We start from the raw sequence: 24,994 nt of genomic DNA on the forward strand, positions 1-24,994 counted from the left end.
TTCGACTACTTGCACACAGCATAAATGCATGTGGTACAGTCACCTCATAAAAAATGAGAACTAAAAAAAATTGCACAGCGAATAAAAACAATAAGTATGTCACGACCTCAACCATTTATCGTAGAATGCACAGTGCTTCGAACAAGTGTTCTATCATATTTTATAATTGATTCAGGCCTGGAACAAGGCCAGAAGGAGAAAAATATTGTACATAAAAATGTTCTAAAGATATCTTTATGAATTTTATACAGTAGTATTACAAAAACGTTGCTGATAAGTCGGCCAATTTTCATAAAAATCCACAAAGAAATAAGAAAGTTGGTATTCAACGCCACGTCCCCCCTTAAGTGCTCTTCCTCACACACTCATACTGCAGATTGTGGTTGTGAAGAGGAAGAGACGCTATTTTCTTCCTCTTCACAACCACAATCTCTCTCTCTGTGAGCTATTTGCAGTATCACTATTTGTGTGCCACTCTGCAGTACGAGTGTGTGAGGAAGAGCACTTACAAATGATCTCAATTATTCCTTTAACGCAAAATGGTTTAAAGTTGAGCTTCCTCTGCTGAATTGTTTTGCAGTGAAGCACACTGCATAGAACAAAAAGGAAGCTACGGTACCATATTTATGATCCTGAATCCAAAGCAGACACCACCTATCACTTTCAAACACAAAAATTGAGCCCCTGACCTCTGCCCTTTTTTTTTTCGTCGAGGCAAGATACACTTTTATACCAGACATCACGAAAAAATATATATATATGTGTGTGTGCAAATACAAAAATAAGGGTATGAGGCCTTTCCAAGGCCTCCGTCAAAAATATGCTATCTAGAAATGAAGCACGTCTTTGATTAGGCTCAAATAAGTGTACTCACCTTTTTTTGAGAATATCTGACCATTTAAAAAGTCAAATACAGATTCAGATTGCGCTGCCTTGTGGTACCGCCTTTCAATCTTCTCTTCCTCTCTCTTCATTTTAAGCAGCATTTTTCTTTGCACTTTGGCTGAATCGGATGTCATGCCCAGTTCCTTCAGTTCCATGCATTTGTCTAGTGACTTTCCTGGAACATAACATGACAAAAACAAAACAATTACTTCAGTGCAGCTGTGCCTCCTTTCTCATTAATGCCCATTGAATACAATGAGGCTGGCAGAAGGAGATGAAGCTGTTTCAACTTCCACTGTGCACTGAATAAAACGTCAAGGCAGTGAATTCAGTCCACAGTACTCAATAAATAAGCATCAACAAAATGATTCGAAGCTCAGACTCGGAACATCCCTTAGAAAGCTATGAACATCCCCCAGAAACATCCCCTAGAAAGCTATGCAATCTATGTTTATGCATTATTTCACCAAGTAGATAGAAACTAGGGATATAAAATATATATAATACAGTTAAACCTGGATATAACGAAATTGACAAATTCCCCAAAAACTTCGTTATAAAGAGGATTTCGTTACATGCAGGTTCGGCACAAAAATTCGAAAAAGAAATGCTTACCGTATTTACTCAATTCTAACGCACCCTCAATTGTACCGCGCACCCGTTTTCGTCGAAGCACTCATCCTTGGAATGTCACAACAGGTACTGGATGCATGGACGCGTGTCATTTCGCACAAGTGCGAGGCATCGGAAACAAAGAGTGAGCGTCACGATGGCGTCATAGCGTCGTAGTGTTACAGTAGAACCCCACTGTTACGTTCCTGCGCGCTGCGTTTTCCCAGCTGTTACGTCGTTTCCGGCCGGTCCCGGCACAATTCCCATAGAACCCAATGCATTGGTAACCCCGCTGTTGCGTCGCAACTGTGGGACCGTTCCCGCATCATACGTTGCTAACTGCCACCCCGCGCCGGCCCGAGCGGCCATTTTGACTTTTCATGTCGCTTGGCTTGGTGGCTTGGCGATGTGGCTTGGCGATGGCATTGGCCGCCCAAAGTGCCGGGGGCGACAACTATGACGTATTTTGGGTTTCCGCCAGCAAAAGTATGGCCCTTGAGATTCGTATTTGCTATCTAAAGATGGTGTCTATGATGCAGTTGTGGCCCTGAAATTGGTTTTGCCTCATATATGTTCCGTATAAAGTCCAAGGGCGATAACGCAGTCGCCGCGCGCCTGATGCTGTATGTGCAAGTGAAAACGTGCGAGGGTAGTCGACGACGGCGTCTAAATCTCGCGCGCGCAAGAAAGAAAAGCAGGGAGAAAGCGCGCCTTCTGTTGCGCTCGAGGGGGGGAGGGATAGCGGGTGGTGTTGTACTGTGCTCTGGCATCAACTGCGTACTGCGCGGCAGGTCGCGCGGGCCGTATCTTGAAAGCGATCTGCGTTGGGGCACTCTAGGCAGGGTAGGTGCTAGGTGCGTCGGCGGCTCGTAGCTTTGTGCGTGCTTTGTGTTCTCGGCGCTCAGTTTGCGTTGAAGCGATAGACAACAGCGCGAAGGTCCCTTCGCTTGCTTCTGCAGCGTTTGACAGCGCGTGTCCATGCTCATCGAGTGTGATGTGTCACGACGTCTGCCAGCGCGTCGGCAACATCAAATAGAAAAGGAGAGTGCCGGCTTGGCGGGCTAGGCCAGCTGCAGCAAGCAGCAGCATCCCGTGGCGGCAAGATCGCCGGGTCGAGGGATGCAGGCCTGCCTCTCGCATGCACGCACACGTGCGCTCACTTCGCATTCCGTCGCGGCGGAGAAGGTGCTTCCGGTTGCTGCTCGCGCAAAAATGACAAAATTTGGGGCGAAATCGCTAGGTTGTTGGCAGGGAAAAATCCTTTATTTCGAGGGGGTCTCCCGCTGCCACTTCATTACGTAGAGGTCTCAAATGCATGCGCTTCTATGGAGTAACGGCGGGGAATAGAAAAACTTCGTTATATCCAGGAATTCGTTATATGGAGGTTCGTTATAAGCAGGTTTAACTGTAAATAGTAATTAGTTAAACTTATGATGCATAACTTTGAACTTCAGTCTGCACTGCAAAGATGAATTCTCAATTCCTAGAATTCTAGAATATGAATCACAGCCACATGCTTTTAGTATAGTATTCAAATTCAGCCCTCTGTGTTACACAATCATGAAATTTTTCATACCGCAATGACATGTGTTGCCTAAATGGTCATCTTCAATTTAAAGGGGCCCTCGAACACTTTTCAAGCCACTGTTTTTCAGTCGTGGGTTGCACAGACTGACGGTTGGAGGGATAAATGCAATAAGAATGGCAGCGATAGGGGTACGCAGTTAAGTTTACAGATTTTGAAGGTTTTCAGATGAGAAATATCAAAATACAAGGAATAAAAAATGCATGCCCTACACTCAATTTTGTGCAGCCTTCTGTCCCCATTTCTCTCTCACACTGACGTAACCCCTCGCTGTCAGTGGTAAGATCCCGAAGCGCCCACAGTAGCGGAAGTTCGCACTCCGCGGTTGCCCACATGTTCTATTTTCGCAGATTCCGGTTATTCCAGTGTGCTGACGACACTGATTGAACAACCTAGTACTGTGCAACGTTTGTTTTCTTCAGTTCAGCGCAACACCACAAACAAAAAGGGTGCAGCAACGATACACCGAGGTGAAAAACCTGCACCACGAGAACAATGTGCAAAACGAGGCAGCAAGGTGACAAGGCTGCTCAAGAACAAACAAAAGCGAGAAGAGAAGCTTTTGTTCTCAGAGGCCAGAGTAATGGCACCATACCAGAGGCAAAAGAAGGGGCAGTGCTCCTACCTATTTTTGTGGTTGCAGTGATTTTTATGGCAGTATCTGTTTGCCTTAATATAGAGATTACAGCAAACAAAAAAAATTGCCCTTCCACTACTGTGAACATGGTTGAAGCTGGCGCGGCTGTGAAGCATGGCTGTGAACATGGCAAAGATGTGACCATGGTGTGTCTGCTGCAGTGAATATTGCTATAATGAATTTATATATTCTCACTACTGATTATATTGAGCATCTTCAGCATGTTCGTCAAAGAGCAAGGACACCGGCATCTTGTTTTCGTCCGGTGCGATGGTCAAGTAGTGCGTTTGCTGCGCCAAGTCCGCCCCATCGTCATAGAATAGCATATGAGCCACAGCGTTCATAGTCTCAGCACACTGCATGGCAGCGTCAGGATCCTGTGAAATCTCTCCTACTCTCAGTGGCTCATACCCATGTATCCAACATGGGTGCGAGGCACACATGATTTCTTTACACCCGCCCGCCCATTTACCCACTCACCCACCCTCCTGTGCCTTCCTTTCTTCCTTCCTGTCCCTGGCTCATACTCGCATATTCAATGTGGGTATGCACCACAGGCGATTTTATTATTGTTAACCCTTTAATGACAACATATATAAATACCCCCCCCCCCCCCAAAAAAAAACGTATTTGCTATTTAAATGTGCAAAACACTTCGAGAATAAGCATAACCAATTAAAAGAAAAAATATTTTGCAGGCACTTTTTCAGCAATAGAGGGTAACACCAGGCAGAAAACTGGGAGTGGGCTTCACCCCAAGCCACCTATGGCTTCGTTTGGAATTTGTAGACAGCTCACAGTCATATGTGAACCATAGGGGTACATTTCGCTTGCTTTACATAACGTCTGTGACACTCCTGCTGCCGGACATCTTACATCGGTCTACTTCTCCTGATGGTGATTTGAAAAGAAACCGAGTCACGTGGCAAACGTTTTTCTTCTCGTCCTCTGTTCCTACCCTATAGCAGCAAATGACGCTCACAGCCTGTCATTCAGTGTTGGCAGAAGACCTTTAGCCACAAACTTCGTACTCAATACCAAAACTTCGTGGCAAGAAAATTTTTTTCATGTTACGTTGCTCGTAGGCAACACTTGTCAATAAAGGGTTAATCGTGACGTAACTGACGAGCATGTGATGTTATTGATTTCATGACCTATCAGTCATATTAGTCATTCGTTTCGACACGTGTGCTAAGGCACAACTGCCGGGAAACCGCCACGCACATGGAGCTGAAATGCTGATGATAGTTTTTCTCTACACGCGAACACGATCCTGGGGAAACTAGCCCTTACCAGCTTTGCTGTAATTAAAATCATCAATTCTTAATTTATTACGTTATCTGCAACTTACTTTTTAACCAATTACAGAGCAGCGAGTTGTGACATCGATGCTAGTTCTGGTGAGCACCACTGGGCGATGATGTGGTTGGCAGCAATGTAGCGATTTGTTTGCGTGATTAAAACATTAAATATTTCGATATCGCTGCTGTGACCTACGCTACAAGCATCTCCAACCATCAGTCTACAGAACTTGCAACAGAAAGATGGTGGCTAGAAAAGTGTTCGAGGGCCCCTTTAACCCCTTACTGCATGAATTCATTTTTTTTTTTTTTGAAAGAAATTAGGTGAAGCTTTGTTCACGCCAGACATGCCCAAACAAACTTCAATTTTCAAAAATGAATGGTTGCGGTTTTATGAGCGAAAATTGTCATATATCATATCTGATACGTCAAGCCAAGTTGCGGGAATATTTCATAAACAGAAAGATGTTTGATTCGAAGAAAACCTGCAAGCAATATAACAATCATTGAAAAACTTGAAACTTTGGTGCAATAAATTCAAACTGCAAATTGCAAATCACAGGCATCAGGCACTGCAGTTCATCATTCATCCTTTGCCACCCGTTATACCACGCCGGCTCATCGCGTATTTCCTCGACTAGATCATTCCTTTAACATGCAGCCTGGGGACATATTCACGGACTGTCCCTTTCAGTGTGCACTTATTGGATGGCTGAGCAAAACTGGATGAGCTGATTGGCTGGTTGAGCACTACGTCATGCGAGAGCGATAGTATTGCCGAAAAGTGATTGTCCGGGAATACGTCCCCTGTACGCGCGGACTAACCAGTTCTTTTGCTCAGCGCTTCTTGTTGCTATCAGACATTAGAATGAACTCCCAGAAGATATTGCATGTCTTATCAATCATAATATACATTCATTAGCAACTTACAGAGCATATTCTTGTGAATATTACTGCTTTTGTATTTAGTGTTTTCTTTCCGATTCTAATGCTTCTAGATTCTGTAAACTTGCAAAATGTTATTTGTTTCTTTCCTGCAGTTTCAAAACGCAGAGCCCCTCTTCGCTTCAGTATGTTTAGTGCCGTATGCCTGCAAACTACAGTGCTCCTTAACATGTTATTTGGGTAATGTAACTCTCGCTCCACTGTTTTATGTTATCTATACCTTGTACGAGAGCTTATATTGCTATGTTTGCATCCTTGGTGTATTCACCACCTACTTTATTTTGAGCTACAGTGTTTACTAGAGTTATTGCCTTGTATCTCCCTTCTTTTTTCTGCTTTATGTTGCCATTACGTAGTTATTTTAATATTGTTTCCTGCCTATGTAATGCCCCCACCAGTACTTAAGGGTAACTGAATAAATGGAATGTATTTCTTGCGGCTCGATTTATTACATTAAATATTTGATGACGTCATCCTTGATTGACTAAATTAAAGCGTCAATATTTAAGTCAGATCCAATAGTGCATTTCGTTTTACATAGACTTTTGTTTTGCGTAGGTTTTAGAAGCTCGACGCAAACAGAAAGAATGCCTTCAGTTCCTCCAAACGTTGTTTGTTGCTACTCGTCTTTTGCTCTTAGAACATAGCTGGCCCCACATAATGTTTATCATAAAAGCAGCTGGCATTTTCATTATCTGACACATCCATCACTACAATGGCACTAATGAACAGTATAGCGTGTAAAAACATTATATTTTCTTACCAAATTGGTTTTCTCGCAAAAAAAAACCCAACTAATTTCTGCTCTCATCCACAAAACACCCCGGGGTATAACTGCATGCTGTATCATATATGATAGAGCAATTAATGCTTGCCTCACGGAATCACCAGAATGTTTTGCTCATTCAAAATGTAACAGTAGACTAATAAAGAGCAAACAAATCCATTCCTATTTTTTTTCTGCACTACTCTCCAAGTGTAAGAATTATGAAAATAACCTCTTTGTTGACAAATTTTTTGCCCATTGTATGACGCCCTGCCAGTATATATATTTCTAGAAAAAAATAATTTAAAAATTATTTCAAGAATTGCAGCTACTATAAATGTCATTTCTAGACATGACACAGATTCCAGATAAATATGTTATCTCCTTTGTAATAATTCTATTATGCCAGAGGTAGTCATTCAGTCATTCTATGGGTATCATATATGATACACTATGCAGTATAGGGTTAAGATGTGTGGGCCTGCAGAGCACTTAGACAGGAGTGTTGACTCAGCTGGTAAGAATGGCACATGGGTGCACTGCCACCTGTTCCCTCACCCATGCCTGTTACTGCCTCACAACTCTAATCTGCTAGAAGCTGCAGCCAGTGTGTAGTCAAGAGCTTTCCCAGTCTGTTAACAGCTTCATAACAACCACATATAAAGTGAGCCAAGTTCTTGCTCGAAGAATTTTTAAAGATATTGCAATTACCGCCGCTTTTTTTTTTTTTTTGCATGGGTTGAGCAGCCAGCTCACAATTTGTCACACGCATCATTCAATAAAACACTTGGCATGTTTGCTTGCCTCATTCGATCAGAAAAAAAAGAAAGACCATAGTAGCATCTGCTCCTCAGAATTGGAGAAGTGAGTTACTGGAGATACATGAACTAGTTTCGCTGCCTGCTGGTAACTAAAAGTTGTGACAAACCGAACAAAGTGGAACAAGAAATACAATCTTGCTGCAGAATCTAAGTAAAAACAACACTGTAAAAAAACCTTGCAGAGTTATAGAATGAAAACTCGAGTCACTGTACTGGCATGTCGTCACATAGGATGTGGTAATGCAATCGAACCTCGTTATCACAAAGACTTATGTAACACTAAAATACAGTCATTATATCCAATATTCGTTATAAGCATATATTTGTTACACTCTAATATCGCCGAGAAATTCTTTTTTATTTGTTTCATTGTATTTGTTAATTCACTAAATATGTGTTTGTTATATCGAGGTTCAACTGCATATATCTGCTTTTTTGGAAGAGCAGTAAACGACAACACAAACTGAGGCAGCTAATTGGCTAAGGCCATGCTTGCGTCCAAGTACAGTCGAACCTTGTTATAATGAATTTGCATCCGATATAAAAATACCTTCGTTATATCTAATATTCATTAAAAGCATACCCACTAATATTGTCTAAAAAATTATGATCAGGTATGTGTCAAAGAAACACAATCGTGATGCCTCCGGCAGGCCAACAAATGTCAGATTTTGATGGCTCTGCGGCGGCTTGCCATGCCAATTCGCGGCACAGGAACAACAATAGCACACAGGCCTTGCACCGTTGCTAATATGCAACTGTGCAATCGGTGTGATCACACAGGATTGGCACATTGGCTTCCCAACTGCAGCCAAGCCAAGATGCTGGTCAATGTGCGCAGCATGCACATGTGAAATACGGCTTTTCAAGTTGCTTTTCATGAATGGTCGACAGGAGATTTTTTTTTTTTTTACACAACGGCCCACAGTCCCCTCCCATAGACTCTTACTACAGCGACGTCCTACTACTCAGGCCATCAGTCTAGTCCATAGACCTCACTCGCAATCGCCAGTGAGGTTTACAGGCACAGGTACAGCATGAAAGAAGCCCGCGAATACACGCAATGTGCCTCGAGCGGCCAGTCGTACGGCAATTTTGAGTGTATTCGCGGGCTTCTTTCACGCATGGAATAACACTTTTATGTAGCATGTATTTAATATCAGAAATCCGTATCGCGAGTTTTTCATGTTGCTCTACAATTTTCTCATTGACACTTTTCATCAAATTATAATATTTAAGAAGTTAATTAATTAAGACTAATTATGTAATTAGGCAGAATGCAAAAAATAATTTATCTCCAGCCAATGGCAAACAACATTACCTCGGTTCTCTCCAGATAAGTGGCATTTGCATATTTTTAAAGTTTGGTGCAAGTTACGTGGGACACCTTGTATATGTTCATGCGAAATAAACTACATATGCAAGCTCTAGTGCAAGCCAGCCAAGACAAAAAGGACATGAGACAATGCAACGAAATGCTTGTCCATGCTGTCTTTCCCCTGTTTGTCTCACTCCAGTCTTTCCAGTACATGCCAGCATTATCATGCTGCCACCACACATCACATCAACAGAGCAAGCAGTGTTCCTTGTTATTCAATGAGAAGAGCGTGGGGCTGACTCTGACGACAAATATTTCAAAGCACAAGAGGGCCTCAAATAATTGTAACTGCTCTTCACTTATGCTGCACACAGGGTTGACAGTACTACTCAAGGCTGCTGATTTTTCCAGGCAGAAAACTCATGATACTGCCTGCAAGTTACTCTGCATTAGAGTCCTCACATGGGAGTAATAATATTTCGGTGCTGGTAAGTGTTACAATGCTTTCTATGTCAGAAAAAAGTAAGTAAGTTGCATCTTACCAGCAGGTAGCACAACAGCCTCAACCGGCTCAGTTCTACCATTTCCCCTGATGCCAAGTCCTTGCCTGATAAAGCAAAAAGGATGCAACTATTAGATAAGAAAAATGAAATGAAAAGGCAAACCCTTTATGCTTGCTGGATTTCTTACAGCAACAAAAAACAGCTATATGGCTGGAATAATACAATATTGCAGCATTTAACAAATAGTCCACAAATGAAATACAAAATAGAAAGAACGTTTGTTTGCTACACTGCTAGTGTTAAGTTTTTGTTTTCCTTTAATATAAATTACTAAAATTTCAGCATAATGCAATTATTTTCCTTTCTCAACAGTATCATTATTGACTGATGACAACCATGTCATCTGCCATGGTTGTTGGCTTTGATAGTGATGGCTTTGTAGTGCAGGCTTTCTGCTCGACTGGTTAACCACCGTGTCCTTTCTTTTGTCTTTCTTCCTGCTCAAAATAATCCTTTCTACAACTCCTCATGGTGCTACAAGGTGTTACTTGAGCCCCCGTGACCAAAAAAAACCTTTGCATTACAATTTTAGTGCTGCAACTGAAATGTTCAAATTAAGGAAACACATTATATATGTTTACCAAGTGGGCATAAACATGATAAAACAGTTCGCCATTTAAGTGCCCAGCTGTTCCTGGCACTAACATGCTGTTCCTGTGATGCGAGAAACGGGGATCTAAACCAGATTGCTAGAACAGTGTTGCACACTGCGATTTACAGAAAGCTTTTTGTTCGGCCCACACAAGTTCAATTATCATGAAAGCAGGACAGATATGCTCATTTTTATTGGAATTCTGAACAAAGTGTGAACAATGTCCTCATTTTCAGGCAATGATCCCAAAGTATACTCAACAACTGGAACCAACTGCAAATTGAATAAAAGGATAAAATATCTTGTACAGCTTATTTTTTACAATGTAATAGATAAAACTTCCGGAGTTCTTTTTCCCCCGTTTAGTATAAGGTGTGTTACTACAAAGTGTGCAGAAAAAACTAACTTCTGGTTAAAAAAGAAACGAGATTGGCTGCTCAAAAAGATAATGTAGAGAGATCGCAACTGCGACTGCCTATCACTTTCTTTTGTCACTTTTACTTTTCTTTGGTACCATATTAATTTTAGACAACAGTCCATATATGGAAAACTGAATACCTCATAAGTCTTGTAAAATGGTACATATTAGAATTCATATAAGGTAAGGTGAACATAGCTACCCCAGTGTACAAACCTGAGAAGGTTGAAGCATTCACATTTACCAAGCACACCTTAAATATAACAGATGCAGTGATACTGGTATTGTGATAAGGATCTGGGCTATTTCCTGATACATGTTAAAGCTTCAGAGCACAGAGTCCTAGACAGAAAGGAGTAGGTAAGACATAGCACAGCATCTTGTCTGCTCATTTCTGTCTATGGCTGTGTGTGCTGCAGCTTTAATTGTCATTGTCAGAAAACGTTATGCCACAATTCATTCCATTACTGCTACACAAAAAGCAAGCACTCCTTCCTATGCCACATTTCCAAAGGAAAAAGAAAAGGAAGCAGCACAAGTGGTTCAAAACATAGTTGAAACAGCACAAAGCTGCAGGTGAGAGATTGCAGAAAAGGGATCCACCTTAAGATATGACGCCTCCATTATGAGACTAGACAGAATACAATAATGGTTCTAATGTGACATGGGAGTATATTATGACACTCCACAAGCAATGGGCATCGTGTTCAAACACCACTGCAAATATTTACTGGAAATGGAATGTTGCAAAACAAAAGTTTTACTACGGACAATATTGCACTAGATAGTGGAGTCATTGATTCAAACTTGGGGCGAAACTGTATGCAATTTATTTTTGGACACTGCCTATCTTTTATGGCATAAATAAAAGCCCAACCCAACCTTGCATGCTTAACCCCAAGAGGATCAAAGAAATAAATATACGGCGCCGCGAACAAGTCCTAAATGGTCGATGCTGAATATTTACAACGCCATCTGTATGTTTGCAAACTGCCCAGAAAGTGCTGCCACCATGTGCGGATACAAGAAATTTTATTTTTCACTCCATAGTCTTACGGTTTCAATTCCACAGCTTCTTTATGCCAACACGTTTGCGATCACTTGCGCATAGCAGTTAGTTTTGGTTTCATCTCACGGGCTGTTTCTGTTTGTTGCACTCGCAAAAACTGATGTCTATCTGGTTTTTAATCTCTCAAAGGGTCACCGCTACATGCTCGCTCGTTTATTGCTCACAGGGGTGCGATTACATCTGTTCACAGGCAGGCACGGGTATATGCAAAGGATGCCGCCATTTACAAACGACGCTGCCATGCCTGCGTTTTCTTCCTTGAGACTCGTGAAAATTTATTGCCCCTGATTGGCAATGGGATGAAGGATTACTGCAAGTTTCTGACTCTCTTGGTTTCTCCGACAGGTGCACAACCATAGAGTTTTCTTGCGTGCACTCACATACACAGTTCGATTACACTATGGACGTGTGTGCTTTTCTGCAAATGAGTTGAGTGACGATTCCTTAGTTGCCGACTACTGCCCAAGTGCCGAATCAGAATATACTATATCTTTGCATGCATAACCCGCACCAAGAAAAAAAAAAAAACTAACAGTAAAGTCGGGGTGCAGGTTATATGTGAATTTTGCCTTAAAGTGCGGCTTCACGTAAGCGCGGCACTGCCATGAAGCAGCCATGAAGGCTGCCATGAAGGCAAGGTTCTCCGCCATTGAAAGTTTCGTTATCTTTTAGAAACCCCCCCCCCCCCCCCATCTCCCTACCCCTGCATGTTGAAGCTTCCTTCTTCCCTCTTTTACAGTCGCCCATTCTCCTCCTCTTTACGGATCGCCATTTTGCGTTTAGTAGTTGGCAAATAGCGCACGCAGCGGCGGCAAACTAGTAAGTCACCTGTTCTCGAGGCGCTCCCTCAGTCTGCGCAAAGCACTTCGCGATACAGCGGTGTGCTAAATCACCGCCGGGATTTTCAGCTTGGTCGCATTTGCTCCATTGCCGTTGCCCATGCAAGGACTGCTCCGTCCGTGCTGTCATTTGCTGTCGTGTGAATGCTAACTGCGAATCCGATTCACGTCACATTCACGTGACTGATTCGTCCGCGATAACATCCGGAGTGTGAATCCAGCTTTGTCAGCATCACTGAAGAATGGGGAACAGAGCCGCTAGCCGAAGATACACGAGTCGAACATCCGCAAATGGAGACTGTTCTTTCAAAGATTTGAACCCTGTTGTATGCAGTTATTTCCAAGAATTATACGAGTGTTTTTTGTTTTCCCCCGAGCTGCTGTGATTGGGGGTGCAGGTTATACTGTGGTGGGTTATACCTGCAAAAATACAGTATCGATTATAGCATAATTTACTGTTTTTTTTATTCTTATTGTAAGTATATTTATGCCAGCCCATTGTTTTCATGAATAAACAATCCATGTTTACCAATGGAAAATGTTTTGCACTTTATGGTTGCTCTAAAAAATTGCGGTAAATCTTTTATTGAAGTAGGTCACTCTGCATATTTTAAATCTGCAATAAAAAAATTGACACTGAAAGGATTAATCCCAACAGCTCCATGTACCAGGCACTGTTTCAACATGCACCCATTTCACACCATACGTGAAAAAAAAAAAAAAAAAAGAAAAGGGAATAGTACAACAGAAGCCAAAAAAAAAACACTTATGTCAACTTACCCCCAAACATAGCCCATTTTCTCCATCAGCTTGGAACCAATACCCTGAAACAAAGCAATACGAATTCAAGGATCTACCAAAACCGAGTAGGCTGCATGCAGGAGCAATATGCAACAATAATAGGGGGGAAAAAGGGAGTTTATGGGAAGAAGTAACTACCAAAAAACCCAATATAGTCAGTAATGCCAAGGAAAGCTTCAAGGAATTGAAGTGTTATAACAGCAGGGGAGCATTGCTTCTGTCTGTCTTTTTCGTCGTACCCTATTCACGATAAAGCAAAAAGGCAAGAAACTGAAAGATAATATGCCAGGAGGGCAGCTTTCGAGTTGTCCGGCACATTTCAGCTTAGGTTTCATGCATTTTGACTAGGCCGAATGGGTTAATGCAAAGGCCATCTCAAACTGAATTCTTTTTGTCACAGTCCTCATTATTGAATCTAAACACCATTAGGCTTGGTCAGTCTTTGGGAGGGAGCTCACTTGGGAACACCAACTGCTGATGGCTTCTCCAGCTGGAAGAATAGTTCAGGTATCTGCCTTCAGCAAGACAGTTATAGCTTGCATAGTACGAGGATGCCCCCTCCCATGCCCCACTTACGAAAAAAACTTTCTTTTTTGTTACAGCAATGATGTTTGTGTATTGTTTGGAAATTCTCCCTTAGTGAAATAACAACACACCAATAGTATCTGAACCCGCAACCTGCTGCATACCATGCACCCTTTACTAATTTGAGTTGCAGCGGTCACTTTCCCTTGTCCCTTTGGTGGACATTTATATACAGTCAGTGGCAAATGAAAAACAGGACAATTCAAGCACAAACACAAACAAACTAGAAAAATATTGCTTATGCATGTGAACAAACAGATCAGTTTCCCCAGCAAAGAAAATATTAAACCAAAACCAGCCATACCAGTATGACTCGTACATTAAGCACAACATGCAGATTTTTCTGTACTGAATTTAATTTTCCTTTTCGCTTTTATTTTACACAGACTGTACATGTGTATATGTTATAGAGCCTTGAGATATCCCCCACTGCCACTGCAAATGTAGAATATACTGGAGCAAGTGAAGCCTAATACCTTTGTGTGCTTCTCCCAAGCTCCTAGAGGCAAACCAGATGCGGTACTTGGAGACCAAGCAACAATGGGCACACCCTCCTGCTCATCCTCGCAGCCACCAGTGATTGACACAGCATCAGCAGCTGGCTGAGAATCACAATCAGAGTCTGAGCTTTCCACTCCTCTATTGTCTTCCAAGGGAAAGACATCCTCAACTCCAATGGACACTGTTTTCCCAGAGTGGGAAAGACAGACCATGACCTCGTCTTGCCGTTCACCAATGGACTCCAAGGCAGCCAGCTGCCACAGGCCATCTATGCCGCTCTTCACAAGACACGGTGAGCCAGGTTTGAAAGTGCTGAAGCTGGGCTCAGAATATTCACGCAGCTCAGACAGCGCAACAGCATGGCCATGAGAGAAGCGACATCGTTCCTGGCTAAACTTGCAGCGACCTTCTAGGAAGAATGAACATGGCTTCATGGCTGACACAGTAGGGTGGGTGAACATAACCTGCAATGGTCGAAAAAGAGCGACACTGACACAAAGTGAGGAATGAAGGTTTGTGTTGAACAAAGGTGATAATAAAAGTCAATGTCGCAAGGAACAGCAATAAAACAGCATAACTCTGAAGTTTGAGGCAATGATGGGAGCACCATTATGACGTAAAAATATGATTCAACTTGTGCAGAACACAGCCATGCTAATTATTACTCTTTTCCCATAGACACGCTAAAGCAATACTTCTTAGGACCATCATGCCAGAAATAACATAACTTTAAAATGTAAATGAAATGAGGAGTTCAAATTTCTGCTATATTCAACAGATAACCAACTGCCTCCAAACTCAAATACCGATCTTGAAATGTCTAGGGAAAAACACTTGTAATAAATATTCAGCTGGGACAACTCTGCTGCAAAGTAACATTCTACTGCCAAATGCACAAATGATCATCTGTGCACCGTAGTAGAGGGCTCCAGATTAATTTTGACCTGCGGGGATTCCTTTATGTGCACCTAAACCTAAGTATTAAAGCATTTTTGTATTTCATTCCCATTGAAATGTGGCCGCTGTGCGCTTTCTAGAACAAACATCATTCAAACGCTACAATTAGGCAGCCGAAATTGGGTATGCATCAAGTGGGTGCCGTGCCACCAATCCATCATGGTGAAGCAACAATGGTCTCTACTCATGGAGGCCCTACTGAGCAGTTAATTGCATCACAGAAAACAGGCTTCATATTGTGCTCACAAAATGAACTTTTTTTTTTTTTAGTTCGCAGAACCTATTAGAATGGGTCTTAACGCTGCTGCTGTGGCAGTTTCACTAAATCAGTTTCACTGGTGGACATTTGCAAGCATGGCAGTATATTAAGTTACGAAAATTTATTGCAACCTTTATGATGAAATTTAGAATGCAGCAAGTGAATAATAAGACAGATCAACTGTAGAAATGCGTACATGTCGAAGCTGTTGAGCTTGTTCACGCAAATATAAATGCACCGCTCCAGTTTCTCAGATTTCAGACAAATTATTACTGCATGGAGCTCTCAGGTGGACCAAAGGGTGGCAACAAAGTATTTGACCTGTATAAAGGTCACGTAATTGTTATCGCTGTGTTAGCAACATGACCAAGCATGTGTCATAGAATCGATTTCTCCTTTCACGATCGTTGAACACTAGAAAATTTACAGACAATGTCAACCAAGTGCAGTTTTGTGCTAGGAAAACCTGGTTAAGCATGTTCTTTAGAATGGTGCATGCTCCATGGATTTCTCTAACCCTTACAATCTACAAACAAATTCAGAATTTGAGCTGCCATCCTCCGTTGTCTTATAAATATATTCGTGAAGTAAAAGCCCCACCACAACCTGCTGACAATTTCACTGTTAATTCCTTACCTACATGGACACTAGACAAATGTCAAACATTTCGATAGATATGTTACTCCATGTCTGCCCGCACTATAGCATTTCAAAGCACTAGCAAACAGCAACAATTTTAGTAATGTGGCAGCAAAATTTAACAAAAATTTTACGGCTTCTTTGTCTCAGTGTAGCGACATACTCAAAAAAGGTTGGCAACCTTGCCTGATTACCTTGTTTTCATGTTGCAAGCATCCTTAAAGGAATATTGAAAATTAACCTACAAAGTTGTGCAGCTCTCACAGCTTCCAAAAACTGAAGTATTGTTGCTCAAAACAAGGAAATGCGTACATAAATGACATTACAAAATGCAGTTATTTATCTCAAAAGTCGCTGAAAAGTTTACTCAGCAACGACAATATTTTTCCACCCGTTTCTAAGAAATGTTTCAATGAATGATTGCTTGTGGCCTTCTGTCAGTGAAGACTTGTGATAGTTTCTGCCTGTATATGAAACTTCCCCTCTATATGAAACTTCAGGGGAAGTTTGCTGATTAATAAAAAAAGAAAATTCAGGGACTGTGGTGAGTTTAACAAGGCTCTCAGTCAGTATCAACATGACAAGAAGATAACAGTCTACAGTTTGTTTTCAAGATAAATGCAAGCTAATATACAATAAATACAAACATACAATAATGTACTCACGTTGACTTTGATATCATCAACATGAGTGATGTCAGAAGCATTAACGGAGAGAACAATGGCACTGTGGTATGACATCTGTCCCCAGTCTTTGGAAAATGGTGCCTGCACTTTAGAGCCTTCTAGGTGATCCACAAGTTCTGCAAGCTCCTTAGAATGGTCCTCAGCAGCAGTGGCTGCTTGATCTTGGGGTTCTGGTGAAGCCCCAAGGCTTGCCATTTCTGCCTATACAAAATAAGAAAAGACATTTGGTGATACCCTCTTGTCAAACATGCTTTTTCTTCTCCCTGTGGTAAGCTAGGATGAACTATGTGGAGGGTGAAACACAACACTCTGTCCAGCACAGCAAACTTTATCGCTTTTCTTTTTGGTTTTAACTACAGTATACCCTATATTAGACCACTGCAACTCTAGGAACACTATCAATGTAGCACATACACCTTATATTGAACTCTATTACATGGCAGATATACTGAATGAATTATATGGCAGACATACTAAATGAACACTAAATCTGCACTGCCGAAGGGAAAAAAAAGTGGGGGGAGGGGGGGTAAACAATTGCCAACTTCCATTTGTCTGAGCTGTAATGCTTAGCAAGACGGAAACCTTATTTCTTTTTTTCATTTTTAAATCTTTGTGAATGAGCTCCAGCTCCTGCTTCACGAGCAAAATTCACACAATCATACACATAAGAAATAACTTCACAAACCTCTACTGTCCATCACTACAAGCTAAAAAAAAGGCATTCATACCTTAATGCATTACAAGAAAGAAAAAAAAAACAAAAAACTATATAACAAAGCCACCCTGTAAGCTATGTGACGAAAAAGTATAAATTAGTCATTTCTAGGGTAATTTTTTTCTTTTACCATTAAGGGTGTGTCAATATTTTAAGATTTTAAATATGAACTGAATAGTCCAGGTTATTCGATTCATATTCAATTTGAAAATACACTATTCAATAATGTCGAATATTATTTGTTTCTCTTTGAATATCTGGTAACAGCACTTGCTGGAGTATAAAGAGGGAAAGATTGAACGCAAGTGACTGCTGTGAATGATTCTGCTGTTGGGGCAGCCTCTTGTCACACAGGGGCACCAGTTCTTGAGCAAACACATGTAGCAGATAATGTCTGCTTAATAATTTCTAGTCATGCAACAAGGATAAGAAATAACATTACAAAATGCCTCACCCTCACCTTTACCAACTTTCAGAATTTATTGTCTCAATTCAGGAAAGTAATTTATTATTTAGCACATATCACCATGTTTGCATTCTTTTAAACCAATGTGCAATGCTGCAGTAGTACACTTGGCTCAACAATGAACACAACACTCTACGTACATCTAGTGACTTGATACTTTTTAGTTTTATTGCTGTCATTTTCAAGGCACACCGATTGGATCACCTTTTGGTTGTTTCTCGTTTACAAGCTCCTTAGTTAACCGTACATCCAGTTGTGAACAGCATTACATGCATGATAACATAAAGCCTTTTTTCTAACTAAATACTACGCTTTATCAACTTTAATACTACGCTTCATTTGGAAGTAAGAAAATATTCTATATTTGATTCGATATTCAAACATCGTTTTTCTCATAAATTTGTGGCACAACGTACATTTTTCTTCTAAAGGCGGGAGCTGATCACATTTTCTAGAAACAGCAATTGAGCTGCCGCAATTAATAGCTGCCACTATCGCGTTTATCCATCGTGCTATTATTTCAGAACGAACCTGTCTGTAACGAATAACAAAACCTTGTAATAGAGGGGTTGGAATACTGTATATATGATACAAATATCCCTATATCCTGCAGTTCGATATAGGCGGGTTGGACTGCACTGAAGTCACGTAAGTCAAAAGCTTCCGTCAAAGCTTTTCGTAGTGCTCGCATAACCAACAACGCGCGTCTCGAAACACGGCCGTCCGCGATCCGTTATAGACGCCACGTTAAAATGGTGGTCACGTTTCGAGACTAGCCTCTCGTACGCTGTGGTGGATTAAATGGAAGTGCTTACCTGAAACCTTGCAAACTCCTCGTCGATGTCAGTGCCATCGTGAACTTGCCCCTGATGTGTGGATGAGTCTTCATCTACCACACCACGCAGCGTCGCTAAAAGAGGCAGACGAGAATTTCACAATCCGCTTTCCGACGGCTAGCAGTTCGTCACACTTACCTTTGGTAAGGCTAATGACTTCTTCCAAGTTTTGTTTTAATTCCAATAAGTCAGCAGCCTGAGATTCAACAGTGCTAGACGCAAGAGCGAGTTCGACCGCTTCAAGCTGTAATGAATGGCGACTCTTTAGAAAATTATCAAAAAAACAAATTACACACACTTACTTGCTGCTCGTATTGCTTTAGGGATTCATGCAGAGTTTTTTCGTCCCCGGTATCCATGTCTTAGATTGCAGTGAGCGCTTTACACATTAATATTACTACTGACGTAAAAGCTAAACATGCAAATCGCTCGCATCTCAAGCAAAACCATGAAACGGAACCATAGAAAGAACCACGGAACACGGCAAACCTTTCTCGTCAATTTTTTTTTTCTTTTTTTTTTTCTCCCCCACAATGTTTTCAGACTAGAAGCAGCTGCGTGCTAAATAAGCAACTATTTGTGCGGTGGTGCACACACTTATTTTAACAATATATAAAAAAAGAATTGAAGTTCAGACATCGTATGAACCTGCACGAGCCATATCACAGCTAGAGCTAGTATCACAGCTGCTGCAAGTGCGGCACTTTGTCTTCACAGTTGTGAATACCACAAAAAGTAACGTAAAATGCGTAAACTTGTCACGCGTCCATGCGTATATATGCACGCGACTCTCATTGGAAATAATGGACAATGCCACGGAGTGAGAATACTTGCCTCGTAACCACCACGACCTACTCAAATACGTACAGTAGGTCGTGGTAACCACAACGTTTCTTTCCTTTATCCAGGGTTGCGAAACCGAACACTTTAAAGCGGACGACTTACCTCTGTTACAGTGTACTGTACCTCTGTGAAAGGTCGTTATATCCATGGTTATACTTATACCAACGCCTTGGTTATACCCATTATGGCGAATGCGCATACTTTTTCAGCTGGTTATCTGCACATACGCCACCTAAAATATGGGCGTGTCGCGTTATTTTACGACGCGCTTAATTCCTGTGTTATGCCATAAAAAAAAAATGGAATTCTGCGACAGTGCATGACATTAAGGGAATCACGCGCTTCTGCTTCCTCTTCTACAAGAAAACATTCGGTGGCGACTCGACGCCAATGCATATGCCATGGATGCACGTCCTACAATTCAACATGCAGGGGCAACGCCTGCCTATCTCATTTACGGAATTGAAGATCCCACATTTTATTGCGATTGGATATCGATGTGCGCTTTCTCTCTCTCTCTCTCTCTCTCTTTTTAAATTTTGAGCTGGTATCAAGATCAGTGTCTACGCGCTGAAGACGACAAGGAGGTTCAAATGATTCGATGATTAAATGTGGATTATATCTATTTTGTCTGTTTCTCTTTTGCATGTTCACTATTCGCTCATTTCGTATCTTATTAGTATCGTATTTCACGCACAATTAGATGAACCTCATTTTGTTTAGCTCGACATTTGGTTGACCCTTTCTTTTTTCTGCGTACGACACCCCGGAATGCACCCATCGCCTCCGTTTTCGTCACTCTAAAAGAAGTTTACACCCTTTGGGTCGTACCCACGTCTTAAAAACTTCTCGGAACGGCTTCAAACGGCTAAAGACGTCTTGGTCTACGCGAGGACGTTAAACAGATGTTCTTGGAAATAGTATGTAGCAGGAAGTACGGTTAATCAAATATGCTATTGTGTTTCAGCTGTGGTAACATCCCACATCTGGCGTCACCGGAGTATACATTGGTTAACATCTTGAGAGCGTCTAACTCAAGAACTTATTTAGATGTTTTTGGCAGAAAATGTGCGACATGTGCGGTGTGCGCCGTGAAAGCGAAAACGATTTAAAATGCGCGTGCAGCGTTACATTCCGTGCGACTTTAACAAGCCATATGCAATCAATTAACGTCGCATCCTATAGCCTTTCGTTCCTTTCTCCCTTTGGGTAAATAAGCAGAAAAATCCTGCGGGGTTATTGTCTTTGATTCTTTTCCGATTGCCGCGTCGACAACGTGTTTGCCGCGCGGCCAGCAAAACTCACCCGTGCCACGGCGCGATGCGTGATACGGGTGAGTCTGTCACATTACACCGTGTCAGATATGTAAGATACCACGGTGTAAGATATACCACACCGTGGTCTGTCACGACAGTCAAAGTTTAGAAAAAAAAAAGAAAATGGCCGGGTGCACACGTGCGTGCCCGTTCAGCGTCCTTATCAGAGCCGTGCCTCCCTTTCCCTTTGCGTGAACAAGCGGTGAAGCCGGAATTGCTGTCGTCGCCGACATCTCTGGCCGCGCGCGACAGATCTGACCGCACCAGGGGGCGCGCTGAAGTTACCAGCGCTAACCAGCGCTAGAGTTACTGTATATGCTACCAAAGGTCCGTAGGGCGCATATACAGTAACTTAACCAGCGCTTACCGGGCGGTTAAAGTCCCTATATATAAGAAAAGTACCGCCATCCTTTGACAAATGCCGCTTCGCTCTCTCCTGTGTTATCCTGTATCTCCTATTGGACGATGATAGCGCGCGCTTTTCACTTCTTTATATTTTCTTTTTTTCCGCATCAGAGCCATGTTGAAAGTCCTCTGCGCAGCCGCAGTCGCCGGTGGCGGCGGCGGCGCGCGCCCGGCCTGAAAGCTTCAACGTGGACTTTCTAGGTGCGCCACCGTCGACTTGGCTTTCGCAAGCAAAAAGTAAAGAAAAAGCAAGAGCTGTAGGAGAGGAGGCAGCGAAGGAAAGAGTAGATGGCGGTACTTTTCTTATATAGGGATTTTACGGGCGGTGGCACTGAAGTGCCACCGCCCGGTGACTAGGTGACTATTTGTCGCCGCCCCGTTTCAAAGGGGATGCCAATACATCATCATCATCATCATCACCGGTTTAAAGGGTTCAGCCTCATTACAGTAGCCTCATCCATCCATCCATCCATCCATCCATCCATCCATCCGCTAAAATCCCTATATAAGAAAAGTACCGCCATCCTTTGATAAACGCCACTTCTCTCTCTCCTGTATCTCCGATTGGACGATGATAGCGCGTGCTTTTCACTTCTTTATATTTTATTTTTTTCCGCTTCAGAGCCATGTTGAAAGTCCTCTGCGCAGCCGCAGTCGCCGGCGGCGGCGGCGGCGCGCGCCCGGCCTGAAAGCTTCAACTCTTCAACGTGGACTTTCTAGGTGCGCCACCGTCGACTTGACTTTCGCAAGCAAAAAGTAAAGAAAAAAGCAAGCGCTTTAGGAGAGGAGGCGGCGGAGTTTCCGAAAGAGTAGATGGCGGTACTTATATAGGGATTTTAACCAGCGCTTGCATGAAGGCTCCCTAACCGCGAGTAGAGCTTCCAGGGGCTTTAACCGCGAGCGATTCAAGGGGCCGTGCTCATGGCTCGCAAGCGTTCGCTTGCCGGTGCTCATGGTTCTCTTCCCAAGTTCTATCGAGTCTCCATAGCGTGTGCACCGGTCGTGGCTCTTTTGGTTACGTTCAAGCCTTGACCAGCGCCTGCAGATACGGTGCAGTTCCTTACGGTACGTATACGTTTACCTGCTACAACTTGCACGCCACTTTTGTTTTTGCGGGCCCGTGCATCTTTTGTCTGTCCAGGGCAGATATTTTCAATAGTCTTATGAAGATTTTGTGCAATTAAAAATTAATCCGCATAATTACACGTAAAATAAACATCAGGGCTGCAACTTTACAGACTGCTCAGCATCTTTTGAAGTGTGAAGCAGGTCATGAATTGTAATTTTCTTACATTCTTTTCACCCATATGTCGTTGTCAAGGTTTGTATGCTGTTATAAATTTGTTTTTTATCTTGCTGTAGGGCACATGTTGGAACGGAAATAAAGAGTTCAATGGTGGCTAAGCAGCCATATTTTTCAACAGTTGTGTGCTCATCAATCAAACTTAAGGTAAACATATAGAAACATGCTAGGATTGACTGTTTTGTTGACTGTCTCTTTTTATTTCCTATGTAGTCATTTTACTCGCACGGAACCACAAGGCCTGCTGGCTTCCATTGTTTTTGTCTAGTCAAGGTAAGTCGCATGCTTGCAAGCCAGACGTTGACTGTTTTGTTAACTGTCTCCTTTTATTTCCTATGCAGCAATTTTACTCTTTCACGGAACCACAAGGCCTGCTGGCTTCCATTGTTTTTGTCTAGTCAAGGTAAGTCGCATGGTTGCAAGCCAGAGCCTGAATGTATGCTTATTTGGTCGCTTTGTTTATGTGCGTGCACAATCTCTGCATTGTTTCCATACTTTTGGCATTTGACCATGTGTATGCTGCTACAAATTTGTTGATGTTGCTGTAGGGCATATGTTCTGCAAACAGATGAACAGCGGCCAAACGGTGTTTGTTTCGCACAGTTTCATGCACACCTAATTAATCTTAAGGTAAACCTGTAGGAGCATGCAAGGCTTGACTGTTCTGTTAAGTGGCTTCTTTTGATTTCTATGCACCTCTTTTGTGCATTGTTATTTCTTATTTGGCACCATGTGGCTGCCTGGCTGCCGTTTCTGTTAGTCATGGTAAGCCAGAGCTTAACTATAATTGTATTGCTGTTGAAATTGCTTGCTGTTTACTGACAAGTGTGGTGTTGATATATAGTTTACAAACTTTTTGTTCACTTTTTTTTCTTCACTGTTGTATTACAGAGCAAACTTCTGTGGGCAGCCAGCGGTATCCAAGAGGGAAGGGACCTGGATTGCTGTGGTTACTGCAGCTGCGTCTTATTTTATGTGGTCACCTTTTCTACTGTATTTAAAAATTTTGTAAAATCATTCTGCATGTCCTTTAATTTATATAATAGTCAATAAAGCCGCTTTCTCACAAGGTCAGGTTGTATTTTTTTCTGCGTGTTGTTATGCACATTTGATATATGTTAAAACATTTAATGCAAGTTATTATAAATAATATAATGTAATGCTTCAATTTATTTTTCAGTTCTATATAGTAACATATCTACTATGAAGCTAGCATACGGATGCATGGTATGGTGAAGTGGCCATTAATTTTGCTTACCACGTCACTGTAGGATGACAATCTATAAATGCTGCTTTAAAGACAGCTATAAAAGCCTGCATATTGTTCCTGAAGCCATTATGCTTTATGACTTAAACAATACGCAGGCTTTTATAGCTTAATTAAGAATTTTGCTAGACGTCCCCAGAATTCTGCTATAATCTATAACAGAATTCTGGGAACGTCTAATAAAGTTCCTAACTTGTTCTTGTCAAGATGCTTTATAAAAGCCTGCATAACGCTTCCGAAGCCATTGTTACAGACTTCTGGGAACGTCTAATACAATTCTTAAAGTTGTTCTTGTCGAGATGTTTATTAGCCAACTTTTAGCGTAACGTTAGCACGGCTTACTGAAGTACCTGTAGACGTCCACGGCTAGAAAATGTATTGACCAGGACAGCTATTAGACTTTTGAATTATCCGTTCAAGACATCTTTTAGACATCAAATAGCTGCTTGTGTGTTTCGTGGGATATATCTGGTCCCCAAACAATAATCGTCATCTGCCTTGCTTGTGTTTCCTTTCTTGAAAACTCAGCGCTCGCTACTTTCCTACCGAGAATGCTGTGTCACTCTGATAACGCACAAGCCTTTCGTGACTAGGAAAAACCGGGCTCGCAGCAAGACAGATTACGATTATTGTATGGGGACAAGATATACATATACACCCAAGCAAAATTGGCCGAGGGCCGACCATCGGGTGGTGCTCGGCAGGTCGCTGGGAGCCGATCATATCGGCTTGGAGAGCTTGGGCCGTAAAAAGGCCGACTTATGTTGCCGACCCCGTCGGCGCTGGCTTGGTCACGGATGCTGGCCCGGATGCGTAGGGCTGCACAATGCCGAGGCCGAAAGTTTTGGCTGGCCAGAGACGTCGGCTTCACGCTGTTCTGACGCTGCTGACCGATCATATAGGATGCCGCCGCCTTCCGCCTAGTCGGCGCCAGAAGTCCCCGCCTAGTCGGCGTCGACTTCCGACTTGGGGGGACGGGATTAGGGAGCGAGAGAATAGAGAAGGAGGTCGCCTCAACTGTCTGTGGCAGTCGGTTCAGGCAGCATTCACGGGGAGTAACC

At 42.3% G+C, this 24,994-nt stretch overlaps 1 protein-coding gene and 1 long non-coding RNA gene across 3 annotated transcripts in view; one reads left to right on the forward strand and one right to left on the reverse strand.

Annotated features, from left to right (window-relative positions):
* LOC119436500 (zinc finger CCCH-type with G patch domain-containing protein-like) overlaps positions 1-19,609 on the reverse strand; it is a 41,132-nt gene extending 21,523 nt beyond the window's left edge. The window contains exons 1-8 of one of the 2 annotated variants that reach the window (XM_037703363.2): positions 19,102-19,609; positions 18,938-19,043; positions 18,779-18,873; positions 16,759-16,980; positions 14,214-14,702; positions 13,132-13,175; positions 9,413-9,477; positions 875-1,060 (exon numbers count right to left, since the gene is read on the reverse strand). In XM_037703363.2, the coding sequence (XP_037559291.1) occupies positions 875-1,060; positions 9,413-9,477; positions 13,132-13,175; positions 14,214-14,702; positions 16,759-16,980; positions 18,779-18,873; positions 18,938-19,043; positions 19,102-19,158 (1,264 nt within the window). In that variant the 5' untranslated portion in view covers positions 19,159-19,609. The remainder of the gene's footprint in view (positions 1-874; positions 1,061-9,412; positions 9,478-13,131; positions 13,176-14,213; positions 14,703-16,758; positions 16,981-18,778; positions 18,874-18,937; positions 19,044-19,101) is intronic. The other variant, XM_049658192.1, reaches the window with a different exon arrangement.
* Positions 19,610-22,243: 2,634 nt separating this feature from the next.
* LOC125941307 (uncharacterized) lies at positions 22,244-23,362 on the forward strand. Its single transcript, XR_007464192.1, has 3 exons — positions 22,244-22,428; positions 22,726-22,813; positions 23,008-23,362. It is a non-coding gene; the product is annotated as an uncharacterized LOC125941307 (long non-coding RNA).
* The last annotated feature ends 1,632 nt before the right edge of the window (positions 23,363-24,994 follow it).

The sequence above is a fragment of the Dermacentor silvarum genome, chromosome 1, assembly GCF_013339745.2.
Source record: "Dermacentor silvarum isolate Dsil-2018 chromosome 1, BIME_Dsil_1.4, whole genome shotgun sequence".
In the NCBI taxonomy this organism is placed as follows: Eukaryota; Metazoa; Arthropoda; class Arachnida; order Ixodida; family Ixodidae; genus Dermacentor; species Dermacentor silvarum.